Source organism: Lathamus discolor, chromosome Z (assembly GCF_037157495.1).
Source record: "Lathamus discolor isolate bLatDis1 chromosome Z, bLatDis1.hap1, whole genome shotgun sequence".
In the NCBI taxonomy this organism is placed as follows: domain Eukaryota; kingdom Metazoa; phylum Chordata; class Aves; order Psittaciformes; family Psittacidae; genus Lathamus; species Lathamus discolor.
The window spans coordinates 62,007,413-62,021,275 of NC_088909.1; the positions used below are offsets into that span (position 1 = coordinate 62,007,413).

General features: G+C 36.5%; 1 protein-coding gene across 2 annotated transcripts in view; it reads left to right on the forward strand.

Annotated features, from left to right (window-relative positions):
* SLC12A2 (solute carrier family 12 member 2) overlaps positions 1–12,616 on the forward strand; it is a 64,974-nt gene extending 52,358 nt beyond the window's left edge. The window contains exons 20-27 of one of the 2 annotated variants that reach the window (XM_065661819.1): positions 113–253; positions 2,638–2,685; positions 4,235–4,357; positions 4,527–4,638; positions 4,997–5,083; positions 7,200–7,335; positions 8,604–8,671; positions 9,699–12,616. In XM_065661819.1, coding sequence (XP_065517891.1) covers positions 113–253; positions 2,638–2,685; positions 4,235–4,357; positions 4,527–4,638; positions 4,997–5,083; positions 7,200–7,335; positions 8,604–8,671; positions 9,699–9,834 — 851 coding nt within the window. In that variant the 3' untranslated portion in view covers positions 9,835–12,616. The remainder of the gene's footprint in view (positions 1–112; positions 254–2,637; positions 2,686–4,234; positions 4,358–4,526; positions 4,639–4,996; positions 5,084–7,199; positions 7,336–8,603; positions 8,672–9,698) is intronic. The other variant, XM_065661820.1, reaches the window with a different exon arrangement.
* Positions 12,617–13,863: the final 1,247 nt, after the last annotated feature.

Here is a 13,863-nt window from a genome sequence, read left to right on the forward strand (position 1 = left end):
AACTGCAGTAGAGGTTAACCCACTGTGAGGTATCTCTGTATTGTCTCATACCTGTAATGATACTATTTGGACAATTAAATTGTTTAAAATGTGTTTCTGTGCTTTCTCAAAGAAGAATTGCTGTCATCCCAAGAAAAATCTCTATGTACCAAGGATGTCATAGTAAAAGTGGATTATAGCAAGAAGGCTGAGACAGACACTTCTATAGCTTTTGCTCCATCATTTAGTGAAAGAACTTCCACTTCACGTAAAGGTAACTTGCTAGTTAGCAATGAATTTTCAATTCTCACTGTTTCTTCTCTCTTTCATTCTGTCTTCAGGTTCTCTATCCCCACACCAAGGAATTATTGAAGGCAGTTTTCTGTGTGAAATAGAAGTGTCATGCTTTTCTAGCTGTTGATATGACACAGTTTAGTGGGAGGTGTCCCTCCCCATGGCAGGGTGTTGGAACTAGATAATCTTCAGGTCCTTTCCAACCCTACCTATTCTATGATTCCATGATTCTATGATACCTAAGCACTAAAGTTCTTCGGTTTAGAGCTTCTAGTATGTAGAGTAAATTTACATCTTGTCCCTTAAATAAAACAGGGACTAGACAGTGACATGCAGTAGGTCTTCTTTGTTAATGAGTTAGTCAGGCATTAAAAATTGCTTGAGAATCTTGCTACACATCTGTACATTTAAGTGTGAAGACTGCTAAATTTATGAAGATTTTTTCACCTTAGGCTAGAGTATTGTATCTATGTTAGCTGACACATATAATTTGCGATATTTTGACATGACAATAACCAGTTTTCCTCTTATTTTTAAAATAAAAGCTCGGAGTGACGTAATAGTCAAGGGCAGCCTTGGTTATAGCGATCCTGAGATGGTTGAGTTTGAAATCCTCAGGGCAGTGAGAAGAGCGTGCAGTAGGCTCACTGCCCTGGACTTCAAGAGAGCAGACTTTGGCCCCTTTAGGAACCTGCTTAGAAAGGTTCCATGGGATACAGCCCCAGAGGGGGAGGGTGGGGCCCAAGGCTGTTGGTTGATACTCAAGGATACCTGCTACAAGCTCAGGAGTGCTGCATCCCAACTAGAAGGAAGTGCAGCAGGAGGGCCAGGAGACCTCCTTGGATGGATAAGGAGCTGCTGAGGAAAATTCAAATGAAATAAGAGGCTTATAAAAAGTGGAATCAAGGACAGGTGGCCTGGGAAGAATACAAGGATGTTGTCCGGGAAGCTAAGGACCAGGTTAGGAAAGCTAAGGCCCAGTTAGAATTAAACTTGTTGGGGGATGGGAAAGATAACAAGAAGGGATTCTATAGGTACATTGCAAATGAAAGACACAATAGGGACAACATGGGCCCTCTCCGGAAGCTATCAGGAGAACTGGGTACCCTGGATTTGGAGAAGGCTGAGGTTCTGAATAACTTCTTTGCCTCAGCCTTCATTGGCAAATTCTCTGACTACACCACCCATGTCTTGGCATATGCAGTGACTGTGAGAGTGAAGACCTTAGGCACCCTGTAGGAGAGGATGTGGTTTGAGACCATCTTAAAAACCTGAATGTGCACAAATCCATGGGACCTGATGAAATCCATCCGCGGGTCCTGAAGGAGCTGGCGAATGAAGTTGCTAAGCCACTGGCGATCATATTTGAAAAATCATGGCAGTCGGGTGAAGTTCCCGATGACTGGAAAAAGGGAAATATAAGCCCCATTTTCAAGAAGGGGAAAGTGGATGACTTGGGGAATTACAGACCAGTCAGTCTCACCTCTGTGCCTGGCAAAATCCTGGAGCACATTCTCCTGGAAGGCATGCTAAGGCACATGAAAAACAACAAGGTGCTTGGTGACAGCCAGCATGGCTTCACTGAGGGGAAATGCTGCCTGACGAATTTGGTGGCCTTCTGTGATGGGGCTACAGAGCTGATGGACAGGGGTAGAGCAGTTGACATCATCTGCCTGGGCTTATGCAAAGCGTTTGACACTGTCCCGCATGGCATCCTTGTCTCTAAATTGGAGAGACATCAATTTGATAGATGGACCACTCGGTGGATAAAGAACTGGCTGGATGGCCGCACACAAAGAGTTGTGGTCAATGGCTCAATGCCCAGCTGGAGACCAGTAATGAGTGGTGTCCCTCAGGGATCGGTGTTGGGACTGGTCTTGTTGAACATCTTTAGGGACTGTAATGATAGGGCAAGGGGTAATGGGTTAAAACTTAAATAGGGGAAGTTTAGATTCGATATAAGGAGGGAGTTCTTTAACTGTAAGGGTGGGGAGGCACTGGAATGGGTTTGCCCAGGGAAGTGATGAATGCTTCATCCCTGGTGGTATTCAAGGCCATGTTGGAAGGAGCCTTGGGTGACATGGTTTAGTGTGAGGTGTCCCTGCCCATGGCAGGGGGGTTGGAGCTAAATGATCTTAAGGTCCTTTCCAACCGTAACTATTCCATGATTCTATGATAACAGTTAAATGAGCAATGTGAGTACAAATAAATTTGAGGATCTGGTAGACTGCATTTGTGTTCCTTTCTTTGTATGAAAATCCATTTCATTCTACATCTTTATTTTCTGGTTTTTATATACACTAGCAGTGTTTTCATTAACATCAAAATTAACATTTTTATTTTGTATCTTTAAAAATCTTACAGAGGAGGACGAGGATGGAAAGACTCCAGCACAGCCTCTATTGAAAAAAGGCAGGCATTTTCCACCTTTTTTTGTGTTAAATCATTCTTTTGCATTATTAATTTCAGTTTTCCTTTTGTATTCATTTCTACACACACACACACATATATGTATATAAAAATAAATACATATATGTATATATACCTAAATGAAAGAGAGGAAAATATCAACCTTGCAATATTGTTTCTTCACGCCTGTTTTGTGATGTGCTTCATCTTTAGGGATTTGACTGTGGGAAAATGCAACTTTGTGGAAATTCCCAGATGAAGTTGCTACTTACTGAAAAAGGATTGTGCATATATCTAAGATTTTAAACTTTTTTTCTTAAGTAACATTTGAAATGTATTCAGGAGCTTGTTCAGCACTCTGTCCTTTAGGTAGCTATCTGGGTCGTTATTTGATTTAGGAGTACTGGAAATATCACCTAATGGGATAGTGGAAGTGCTCCATCAGTATATTCAGTGGCTCTTCTAAAGTCATAGTTTTTGCTCTCTTATTTGGAGTTCTTCAATAGCTTTCAAATTAAAGCATAATACAGCCACTCAGTGAGATTAACATCTGAAATAATATGAAGTGTTAATGCAAATAAACAGCATTTTCAGAGCAGTTTTCACTTCCTAGTTTAATTTGGACTTTTTTCAAGTTAAGCAAATATTTTTGCCTTAACTAAAATTTATCTAACTTTTTTGTAATTTTTTTTTTCACAATTTCAGCAGCTAGAAGCTGTTGTGTTTTATTGATGGAAAGTGAGATTACATCTTGAAGCACAAAATGCAGTTTGGAAAAAGTCCCAGTATGCAGTAAAGTAAACGTAAATCAGGCACAGATGTAAATTTAAAAATTCCTAATAAAATAATGACTTAGATGAATATCAAGCTCCTGGCTCTTGTTCAAACTGAAATTTTATTTAAGAGAAAGGGGTTAGTTTTTTCCTTTAGTTTCTTAAAAAATATATTTACCTGTATTAGTCTAATTGAAAATGCCACAGTTGTCTTGTTCCTAGCTAATCCAGTAACTTTGCTATGCGAAATAGTTTATATTGTGCTTCATGATCTTGCAGATGCAAAACAGTACTTGTTGCAAAAGACAGAATTCCAATATGCAGAACTAGCTTTTCTTTCACCATATGATTGAAGAAAAATGAATTTAAGGAAGGCAAGTGCTTAAGACATGGTATTTACATGTAAATTAGTATCTACATATTTTTACAAGTTGTATCATACGCAAAAGGTAGCAACAGAGCGTGACTCTGAAGTAGGTACGAAAAGTTAGTTAAATTGTGCAGGTAGATGAGTGTAACTTACAGATCCTTTATTTGTCAAATGTCTGCTAAATGACTTAAGATTTAAATCTTTAGCTACTTAAATTACAAGTTTGCACGTTTCCTAAATGCAGTTCAGTCTATATCTGTTCAATCAAAATTTGGATTCAGGTTGAGGCGGGAAGGAAGTTATTACTTAAACTCAGAGATACCACAAAATACTCAGAGGTTGCATTTGATGAATTTCTAAGTGACTAAGTAAAACACTTAACTTCAATTTTATCATACTTTTTTGCCAGATTCAAAGAGCCAGTCTTCTCCTTTAAATTTGACTGACCAAAGACTTCTTGATGCTAGTACTCAATTCCAGAAGAAACAAGGCAAAAGCAATATTGATGTCTGGTGGCTCTTTGATGATGGAGGTAATGTGCTTTCTACTTTAAAAACAAATGTTAAAAAATTACTGAAGTTACCTTTTAGTTAATTGTTAATAGATATCTTTCAGTCAGTTCATACATAAATTACAAATTTGTACTATTAAACACAATGCTATGTTTTCTGAATCATTCCCAAATTCTGGTCACACTCTAGGTTTGACATTGTTGATTCCATATCTTCTTACAACCAAGAAAAAGTGGAAAGACTGTAGGATCAGAGTGTTCATTGGTGGAAAAATAAACAGGATTGATCATGACAGAAGAGCGTAAGTTTACCTTTGAAAATTTAATTTGAAATGCTAATAGATCAGGTTACGTAGGACATGGCTTTCTGTTCCTAGTAGCCTTCTTTCAATTGTTCTTTAGTTGAGGTGTAATCATATTCTGTTCCCTTTCTTCAAAACAAGTTCCATGTCCTGCAGATTGTTTAGGATGAGATACCGCAAGTTAATTTATTTGCAGCAGCATTCTCTGACACTTAACGTTTTCTTTTTAAAATATTTTCTGACTTTGTCTTTAAGGAAGAGCTCTTCTCTTAGTTTTTACAACCAAACACCTATATGTTTAACCCTGTGAAATAATTAAAAATCTGATTATACATAAAGGCTTGTTTTCTTGATGCAGGATGGCTACTTTGCTTAGCAAGTTTCGGATAGACTTCTCGGACATTATGGTTCTTGGGGATATTAATACTAAGCCAAAGAAAGAAAAGTAAGTCTCGGAAAACTCAGCTTCTTTGTTTCCTGAATGCTTGATTTATTCATGAATTTTGATTACTTCATTCTTTTCTACATACCAGTTTTGATTAGAGTAGTTCCTGTGACATGCAGTACTTCACAAAAACACAGGAAATAAACCTGACATCCAAGAATAAAGAATTTTGTATTTTTAAATTCTCTGGCCCTTAGACTGTAATATTAAATTAAGAAAAATACAGTTACAAAAAATACAATTTGTCTGGAGCAAAAGAGAAATGCTCACAAAAAACTTAAATGGCCTTTATCTTACTTGGAGTCATAGTTTAATGTAAACAAGCTGCGTCTTCAAATAGCTATGTGATAGTTCAGATTTTCAACTTCAAGAAACATTAAATTATAGATGGCTTTCAGTACAAATTTGTAACAGCATATGTGAGATCAAAAAATATTATTCTCCTTTCCTTTCAAGTCGTCTTCAGTGCGTTGAAGCTGTAAAACTTTTTTTATGTGGATTTGCGTATGACCAAATAATGTCACGTCACACAAATCAGAAAATACTTGTCTGCAACTTACATAAATGGTAAAGGCTAGTAGGCATTCTTTTTTTACTCTGCTTTTAGTCACCTTTTCTTAAGTGTATAGAATATATCAAGCAGTTAGAACCCTAGACTACTTCTACCACTCTGATCCTAAAAGGATATCTTAGGTCACAGGAGCCTGCTATTTTTCAGTTTGAAAAAATTAGAGGTAGCACATATTTATGCATAAAAAGTTGAGCTAGTAGAATTACGTTGTTATTTTTAGTTCGTAGAGGTGATCCACAAGTTATTTTTTCTCTGAGTATTTTTTCTATCTCTGTAGATACATTCCCCACAATATATCTAAAACCTTTGTAAGATGCTAGTTGGCATTAATAATAGCTGTAAGGGAAGTGGAGGAGGATGATTTCAGTTGCAATGTTATATAGTAGGATATTGCTACTACTTTTCCTTTTTGTTCAGGCAAAAAATAGCAGATCACATTTGCTTTTTGTCTTTTAATGACGGTGAAGTCACCATAACTTCAGTAAAGAGCACCAAGAGTAGAAAAAAAATATATTTTTTTTTTTTTAAGCAGTGTGCGGGGTTTCGTGGAGGAGCAGGAAGGCCTCAGAAAATGGGCATGTGGGGAGTGTTTAACTATACAGAAGCTAACATGTTACACATACTGATACTACACTTTATCCTAAGAGGTGTTCTTTAATGTCTGTTAAACTTGCCACACTGTAATTTGCAACCACAGAACACTGGTAATACCTTGTCATCTGTATAAAAAACCAACATTCACATAGCATCAAAATGCAGTTACTTCATTGGATGCAAGGCATACATTTCAGTATGTATAGGTAAAAATCTTGTTTATTTTTCTCACATCTCACATACTGGGTCTATTGAAAGTTACTTCATAACTTGTGACAGCCTTGTTTGCTGTTCAAGTATCTTGATGTCGGTAGAGAAAGTAAGGTAATGTGAATTGTTCTTTCTAGTGGAAACAAATGCCTCTTCAGTCTTCATACAGTTTTCTTCCAAAGGTTTTGCTGAAGTTCAAGTAAAGTCAAAGTAGCATCTCATGTTCTAACAAGGGCAACAGGAAAACAGGATGGCTGTGGTTGTTTGCATTTGAATGTGGCTCTAGGACTGTATTGCAGAGGTTAAGAAACAGAATAAAAACATCAAAGCCAAAATCCTAATGGCACTAGCATGAAACTTGATAGATTTTTTTTTTTGTGTGTGTGTGACTTGTAAACTTATCTTTCAGATTTAATTCTGAAGCTACTGCTATCCAAGTCCCCAACTTTCAAAATTACAGTAAAACTCTTACCAAAAGTTGTTTGGGTTCTTTATTTTTAAACCGGCTAAAACTTCTTACTGCACGATGAATAGTGAAAGCTCCTACAGATGTCCCTAGTTATTGAATTATTTCTGCATATATAAATAGGTGATTTGATGTTCTAACTGCAGTTGGCAATGAACAGATTTCAGTTCACTTTATTTTTACATGATAATGAAACTTTCTTTCTGATACCATGAAAGTCATTGCTGACAGACTCACATCTGTTTTAATACGGCTGTTCAACTTAATTGTTCCAGTATTGCAGCTTTTGAAGAAATGATAGAGCCCTTCCGACTTCATGAAGATGATAAAGAACAAGAAGTTGCAGATAAAATGAAGGAGGATGAACCATGGAGGATAACAGATAATGAACTTGAGCTTTACAAAACAAAGGTTCTGTACTTATTTATTTTATCCTACTTCATTTGTGGATGTAAAATCAATGAGTTCATGCTTGTAATTATCTCTTCCATAGTTGTTTTTATGCACAGCTGATGGAAAGCAGCATTTAAAACCATTTATGTGGTTTGCAAAAAAAAAGATAAATATTTCTGCCTTATGGGAAGGGGAGGGCCTAAATGCTTTTATTTAGAATAATATAGCTTTTATTCACCTGAATTTTTTTTTTTTTTTTTTTTTACGAAACATACCACATCTGGTTGTGGTGTTAAAGAGAATTAAAAGCTTGCCATTTTCCCCAAGTAGTCTGCACTGTAGAGGCATCAGAAGTACTCCTTTTCAGTTGCATCTGTAGAGGAGACTCAGGTAGCATCTTGTAACAGGATTCAGATACAGACAGGTAACTGAAAAAAAGACTGGTTAAAGTTTCAGTAATCTCAAGTTCTTCAAGATGGTTTTGAATGTATTCCACGCATCTTATTTCTTTCCTGTATGGGTTGTACAACTTCTGTGAGGATTTGCAGTAGAGAAGAAATGGGAATCTCTTTAACTGCAAATTACCAAGGGGTTGGGGGAGAGTGGGAATTTTACGAAGTACAATTACTTTATAATTAATGACTTGCTCAATGCTTTCTTGTTCCTCATGTCTATAAACACTGCCAAAACTAATTTTGGTGAGTAACTGATTTATTCTGTCTGCTAATAGCTTAATTGTTTTCTCAGACACTAGCCTGCAGGCTAACTAGACTTCAGCTTATTTGAGAATAACAGCACTATAAGAAATGGTTACTTCAAAAGTTTTGCTAGGAAGTTACCTGATGTAAGAGCTGAACACGACTGAAGAAGCTACCTGAGTTGTTAAGATAGGGTAGGCCCACCATGGAGATGAAGACAGGACTTCACGTCTCTAAGCTTCTGTAACTGTAAGCTTCTAGGATACAGTTAAGAGAACCTTAAAAGAGAGTATATAAGGGGTTCTTTCTTACAGGAGCCGTGGAGGGTGGTACCATTATTAGAGTAACTACTTTAGACTTTCATACTACTTGGCTTATTTCCAAATTTTAAGCTTACTGCTTTCTTTTCTCCCAGCCTTTCAATGGTTTGGAAAAGTGGACAGATTACCAAACTGAGATGGAAGTACATTTTTCCTCCAAATGACTCGTACCAATTAATCATAACTGGTTTTCGTTTTTTCTTGAATAAATAAAATTTTTGTACTCTTGTATAAAAGATCTTCCTAACAAGTTTTGTTTTAATTACAGACTTACCGCCAGATTAGGCTAAATGAGTTGCTACAAGAGCATTCAAGTACAGCTAACATAATTGTCATGTAAGTAAATTATGTGTATTGTTCTCTTAATTGACAAAGAACTGTAATTTAAAATACAAGTATGTGTAAATACAGGTTAGGAAAAACATGGTGCCTTGACATTAAAGTACAGAAATACTCAAGGTTTCAGTGCTGGCAGTATTTGTTAGACATATGGAGATACTATACTAATAAGTGAAAAATAGCCTGTGTAGCTTTAGATTAACTCCACATTTATAGCGGGGGTCAAGATTCTCACATTCCTTCCTCTTCTGCATGCCAGATATTCCGTTTTCTTTCCTGTGCATCCATTCAGATTTTTCTTTCTAGGCAATCTGTCTAGGTAAAGTTAAATTTCATCCTGCTGATGGATTTTCATGGAATTGCTTTTGGTGTAAACAAGCAGAATGAAGATTGTAGATTTCCTTAGAATCACAGAATAGTTAGGATTGGAAAGGACCTCAAGATCATCTAGTTCCAACCCTCTGCCATGCGCAGGGACACCTCACACTAAAATGTTACTATAAATAAAATCCTTGCTGTGTTTTTCTTTAGGATCATACTTTATCACTTCCTGAAGTAGTATTACAAGTGAAAGTTGAGTAAGGGAAATAAACAGAGTTTTTTTTAAGAGAAAGGTATGGCATGTTTTGGAAAGGCTCTGAGAAAGAATGTAAGACTGCACCAACACGGCAGTGTAAAAAAAAAAAAAAAAAGGCTTGATTTTAAAAATTTGAGTTTTTCAAGAAAATATCTTTAACTGAAGCGAATTCTCTATGAAGCTACCTGAATACAAAATGGTGGTAAGAGGCCTTAAGTGAGGGGTAACTGAATGTAAAGGCCTGTGGTGCTTAGGATAGGAACTCTCAACCCATTAATGGAATTCTGGGGCAGGGGAGGGGAAGCAAAAGAAAAACTGAAAAGGTTAGGAAATATAATTTTGCATCTGCCTCTTTGCACAATTGTACTTTCATGTTTACATGACATGACTTGTACTCCACCGCATTTTTCTAATTGTTGAATGCTTTTTTTTCTGTGTGAATTGTAGGAGTTTGCCAGTTGCACGAAAAGGTGCAGTTTCTAGTGCGCTGTACATGGCCTGGTTGGAAGCACTGTCTAAGGATCTGCCGCCAATTCTTCTTGTTCGTGGGAATCATCAGAGTGTTCTTACCTTCTATTCCTAAGAGTCCTGCACATGGGACAGCTATGATGAAATGGTACTTTAGTGTACAGGGGAGAGTGACTTACATATACATGATCTATAGTTTATTAACATCACAAAGGCAAAAAGTGACTCTTCTTTCACTATTTCACTGACTTGAAAGCACACAAGGAAAGTCGCTGTATTTCTAAAGGTGTGACATCTTCAGTTTTATTCTGTATTTCCTGTAATCTTGCTTAATGGGGGAGGATTCCTTGTTAGACTGAAGAACAAGACAAGCTTTTTGTTTGCTATTTGAATAGCAGCAATAAAATGTTTTATTTTTGATCAATAAAAGTATTATAGATTTATAAAAGCCTTTTAGCCTTGAGGTGCCTTCTGAAATTAACCAAATCTCATCCATACATCTTATTTTGTAAATTTATATAGAATGTCAAAAATCTGCCTTCAGCTAAGAGTTTAGATCAGACTTCCTTTAGTTTCTAGTCTCTTCCATATTACAATAAAAATGAATGCTGCTTTTCAGTCTTCCATCGAGATATTAGTTCTTAATACTGTATGTTTTCTATTGTCAGAATTTTTTTTTTGTTTTTATTATTATATCTGTTAGATTTAAAGGTCAGAATTGGGGCAGGTCAGTTGTATTAACACAGATTTGTGATGTGATTGTCAAGACTTTGTGCTACTAAATTTTGTAAGAGTTAAAATAAAATTGGTTCCTACTAGCAGAGAGAATCCTTTTCTCAAATTTGACAATGTATACTACTGAGATACATGACTAACATTAGCTACTTTGGCAAAGGTGTATCTAGAGCTTTGTAGCTCCAGTGTGAAGCCAAATTCATCTTGCTGTCTGAGGCTTTTAGTACAAATTAGAAGAAAAAGACCTGTCCTAGTTCTTGGCGTATTGTATTTTGGTGTCACTTTCAAACTTACTTTGAAACAAAACTTAAGGCTTGAATGGGGATAATATAAGCAATGTGATGCTATCTAACAGAAAACAGTAAACACTATGTGAAAACTTGCTATCCAATATAAAATGTAAAAGCTACAGTTCTCTCGCATTTTTCAACAAATGGTTAAAAGGACCACTAGTTACTAGGGGAGATGTTTTTAGGTCAATTCGTTCAGTTGTCAGAAAATACATTTATTTTTATTAAATAATACTCAGGTTTGATCGTCTATCCATTTAGATCTCTTCCATACATCCTACTTTATACATTTTCTATGTTCAATAAAGAAACTGCCAATCTTGTATGTCCTTTCATTGCGTATTTTGAAAACTTCATAATTTAGTCTACTATGAATACCTACACAAGAAAATTCACTTAAGCCTTTGTATAAAGGCCCTAATGTGAAGTATTTTTTAAATTCCTAATATATTTTGGATAGAAAGGATTACCTAAAAACATTTCACAAGCTTTTGATATTAGCATTGGGCATGCTACTGGATCAGTTAACCAGTGGTGGAGTCACTTTCACTTAAGGATGCACAGAAAAGGTGTATTTTTATGCTAAATACAAGATCAAATTGAAATATAACTTCCTTTTGAAAGACAAAGTGTAATTGTTGTGTGGTAAAGTAGAGCTTCAAGTTGTGATTAAAGATAGAAATAATCTACACAGTGCAGTTTACAATGTTGTCAAGTTCTTCATAAACTGCAAAAATTCTTTTTTGGTGTTTCAGTTGGATTTGAGATTATTGAATCACTTCATGTATTGAAAAAATTAGTAAAAACAAATAGGTGTTTTGCTGCTAAGTGTGAGATAACTGATGCCAGCATGAACCCAGCTTGTTATGATAGAGATTGTAAGACAAGACTGCAGTAAAAGTGCTGTTTCCTTCCAGGTGCCGGGGGGGGGAGGGGGGGGGAACAAACTTACCAATATATCTATTGCAGGTTTTACAATGTTTTTTGGGGGAAAGGGATGTCACATTGTGAGTATGGAATCATTGCTGTGTTTCTTCTTGTTTTGTGGGTCACATTCTTTTGAACAGAGGGGACAGTAAGGCATGGACTTAGTGCTGCTATCTTTAAAGAAAAAATAAAAATAAATACATGCACAGGTACACTTACTCAAAAGATTTTTTTTTTTTTTTTTGCCCATTCAGGAAATCATTGCTTGTGATCTGTAACACAGAAACCAAATGAAGTGTGTGTATACATGCATATATGTGTATAAAAATTATATAAAATATATCTAAATATGCATATGGGGATAGTTAAAGTAGTCTGTGAAGTAATGTAGGTTGCTTTTCACGTGCACTCTCAGAAGTCCACTAATGCTAGGCACGGGGTCAAGCTTCAAGATTATTTGCTACACTAAAATTTCAATAGTTAATTGTAATTGTTTGCAAGATGTCAGTTAGTGGCAGTCACTCAAAACTTCTGCTTTTGATTTTGATGCCAAATTTAGGTATGTTCCAATCATTAATTACTTGAAAAACGAAATCACTTACACATGGCAATTCATACCTTCTATAGATTAGGTTTCTTTATATGGGTTTAGGAAGTTTGTAGCTGGATCAAATCAATTATTTATTTGTTCACTTGTATTTAGGTTTCCTTTTACATACATTCTTTTTATATGCTTTTTCTGACATTGCATATTTAAAAAAAACAAAATAATTTAAAGATCTGAGCATTAGTGGGTAATGGCCCACTTGGTTTGAAGAGGTAAGATTTGATACTGTACTGTAACTGTCACACACAATGCTTTTCTAATGTTTAACGTGATTATTGCAGTTAATACTTTGTACCAGGGGGATGTCACTGCAATAAAAGGAAGTGAATTCAATATAACTGTCTTGTCTTACAAAGCCTTTTTTATTGGTGGGGATAAGGAATAATAATAAAGTGTGAATGCTTCATCCCTGGCAGTGTTCAAGGCCAGGCTGGACGAAGCCTTGGGTGAGATGGTTTAGTGAGAGGTGTCCCTGTCCATGGCAGGGGGGTTGGAACTAGATGATCTTGAGGTCCTTTCCAACCCTAACTATTCTGTGATTCTGTGATGCTAAATCTGTGTTGGCCTGAATACAGTGGACTGTTCTAACTCCTTTTCCTTCCGGAAAATTGTAGTCTGCTGTGTATGAGGAAATATGTTGGGAAAATTACTTGTAAGCCTCAGATGCCTGTGAGTAAGCCACATTTGGCATTAACTCCACTAGTGTACATTCAACTAGTTGCAAAATCTATCATAATGAAATCCAGCAAGTTGTTTTCTCGTATCAAATGGTAGCTGGAACCAGTGAGTAACTTTTCAGCCTCATAGGTTTTGGTGTTTCCCAATGTAGCTGGGTAAAGGAGATACTTTATTTAAAAATTAACATCTAATGAATTCAGATCTCTATGTAATTCTTAATTTAGTGAATTCTTAATTCACTAAATACCTGTTAAATTTTTCCATGCATTTAAATCTCAGTTAAGTGTGAGATCTGGAGATCAGGGACAAGGAATGCTTGTTAAAAACTACACTGCCAAATTTTATGGCATTGGCTGTAAGCAGTTTTAGTATGTAAAGTAGCAGAGGGGGAGGCATGTAGCAGGATTTTTTTTAGATCCTTTTATTTGCTGAAGGGTTATGTTCAGCTGTAATGAGAGCTAGGCTTCAGGTCTGAGGGATGGCAGTGGCAGTGAATGGTGTCCTGCTTTAGTATCACTGCTGTGCTTCCCTTTGGTGCAGGGTGAAAACTGGGTTCTTAGCAGATCATCAAATCTTGCTGCTCTGCTTCTCAATAGCATGGTGTGGAACAGGTTTTTCAGAGTTCAGACTGCAGGTTAGGTTGATGGCAGCCAATGCCTGCATTTAAGAGGGGGGAAACAAGATGGTGGAAGTCACTTTTGAACTGGAGGAGTAAATATTGAGGCAGTAGCATGCACGTTGCCCAAACAGAAGCAGGGAGGACATTTCATGTACACTCAGAGGCCTATCTCACAATGCCAGAGAAACCTCGCATTCATTGGGCCCATATACATCAAACTTTTTGAGAAGTTACAGAAGTTACACCTGGTCATGAGGATAACTCAAGCCCAAGCTGACTGTTTACACC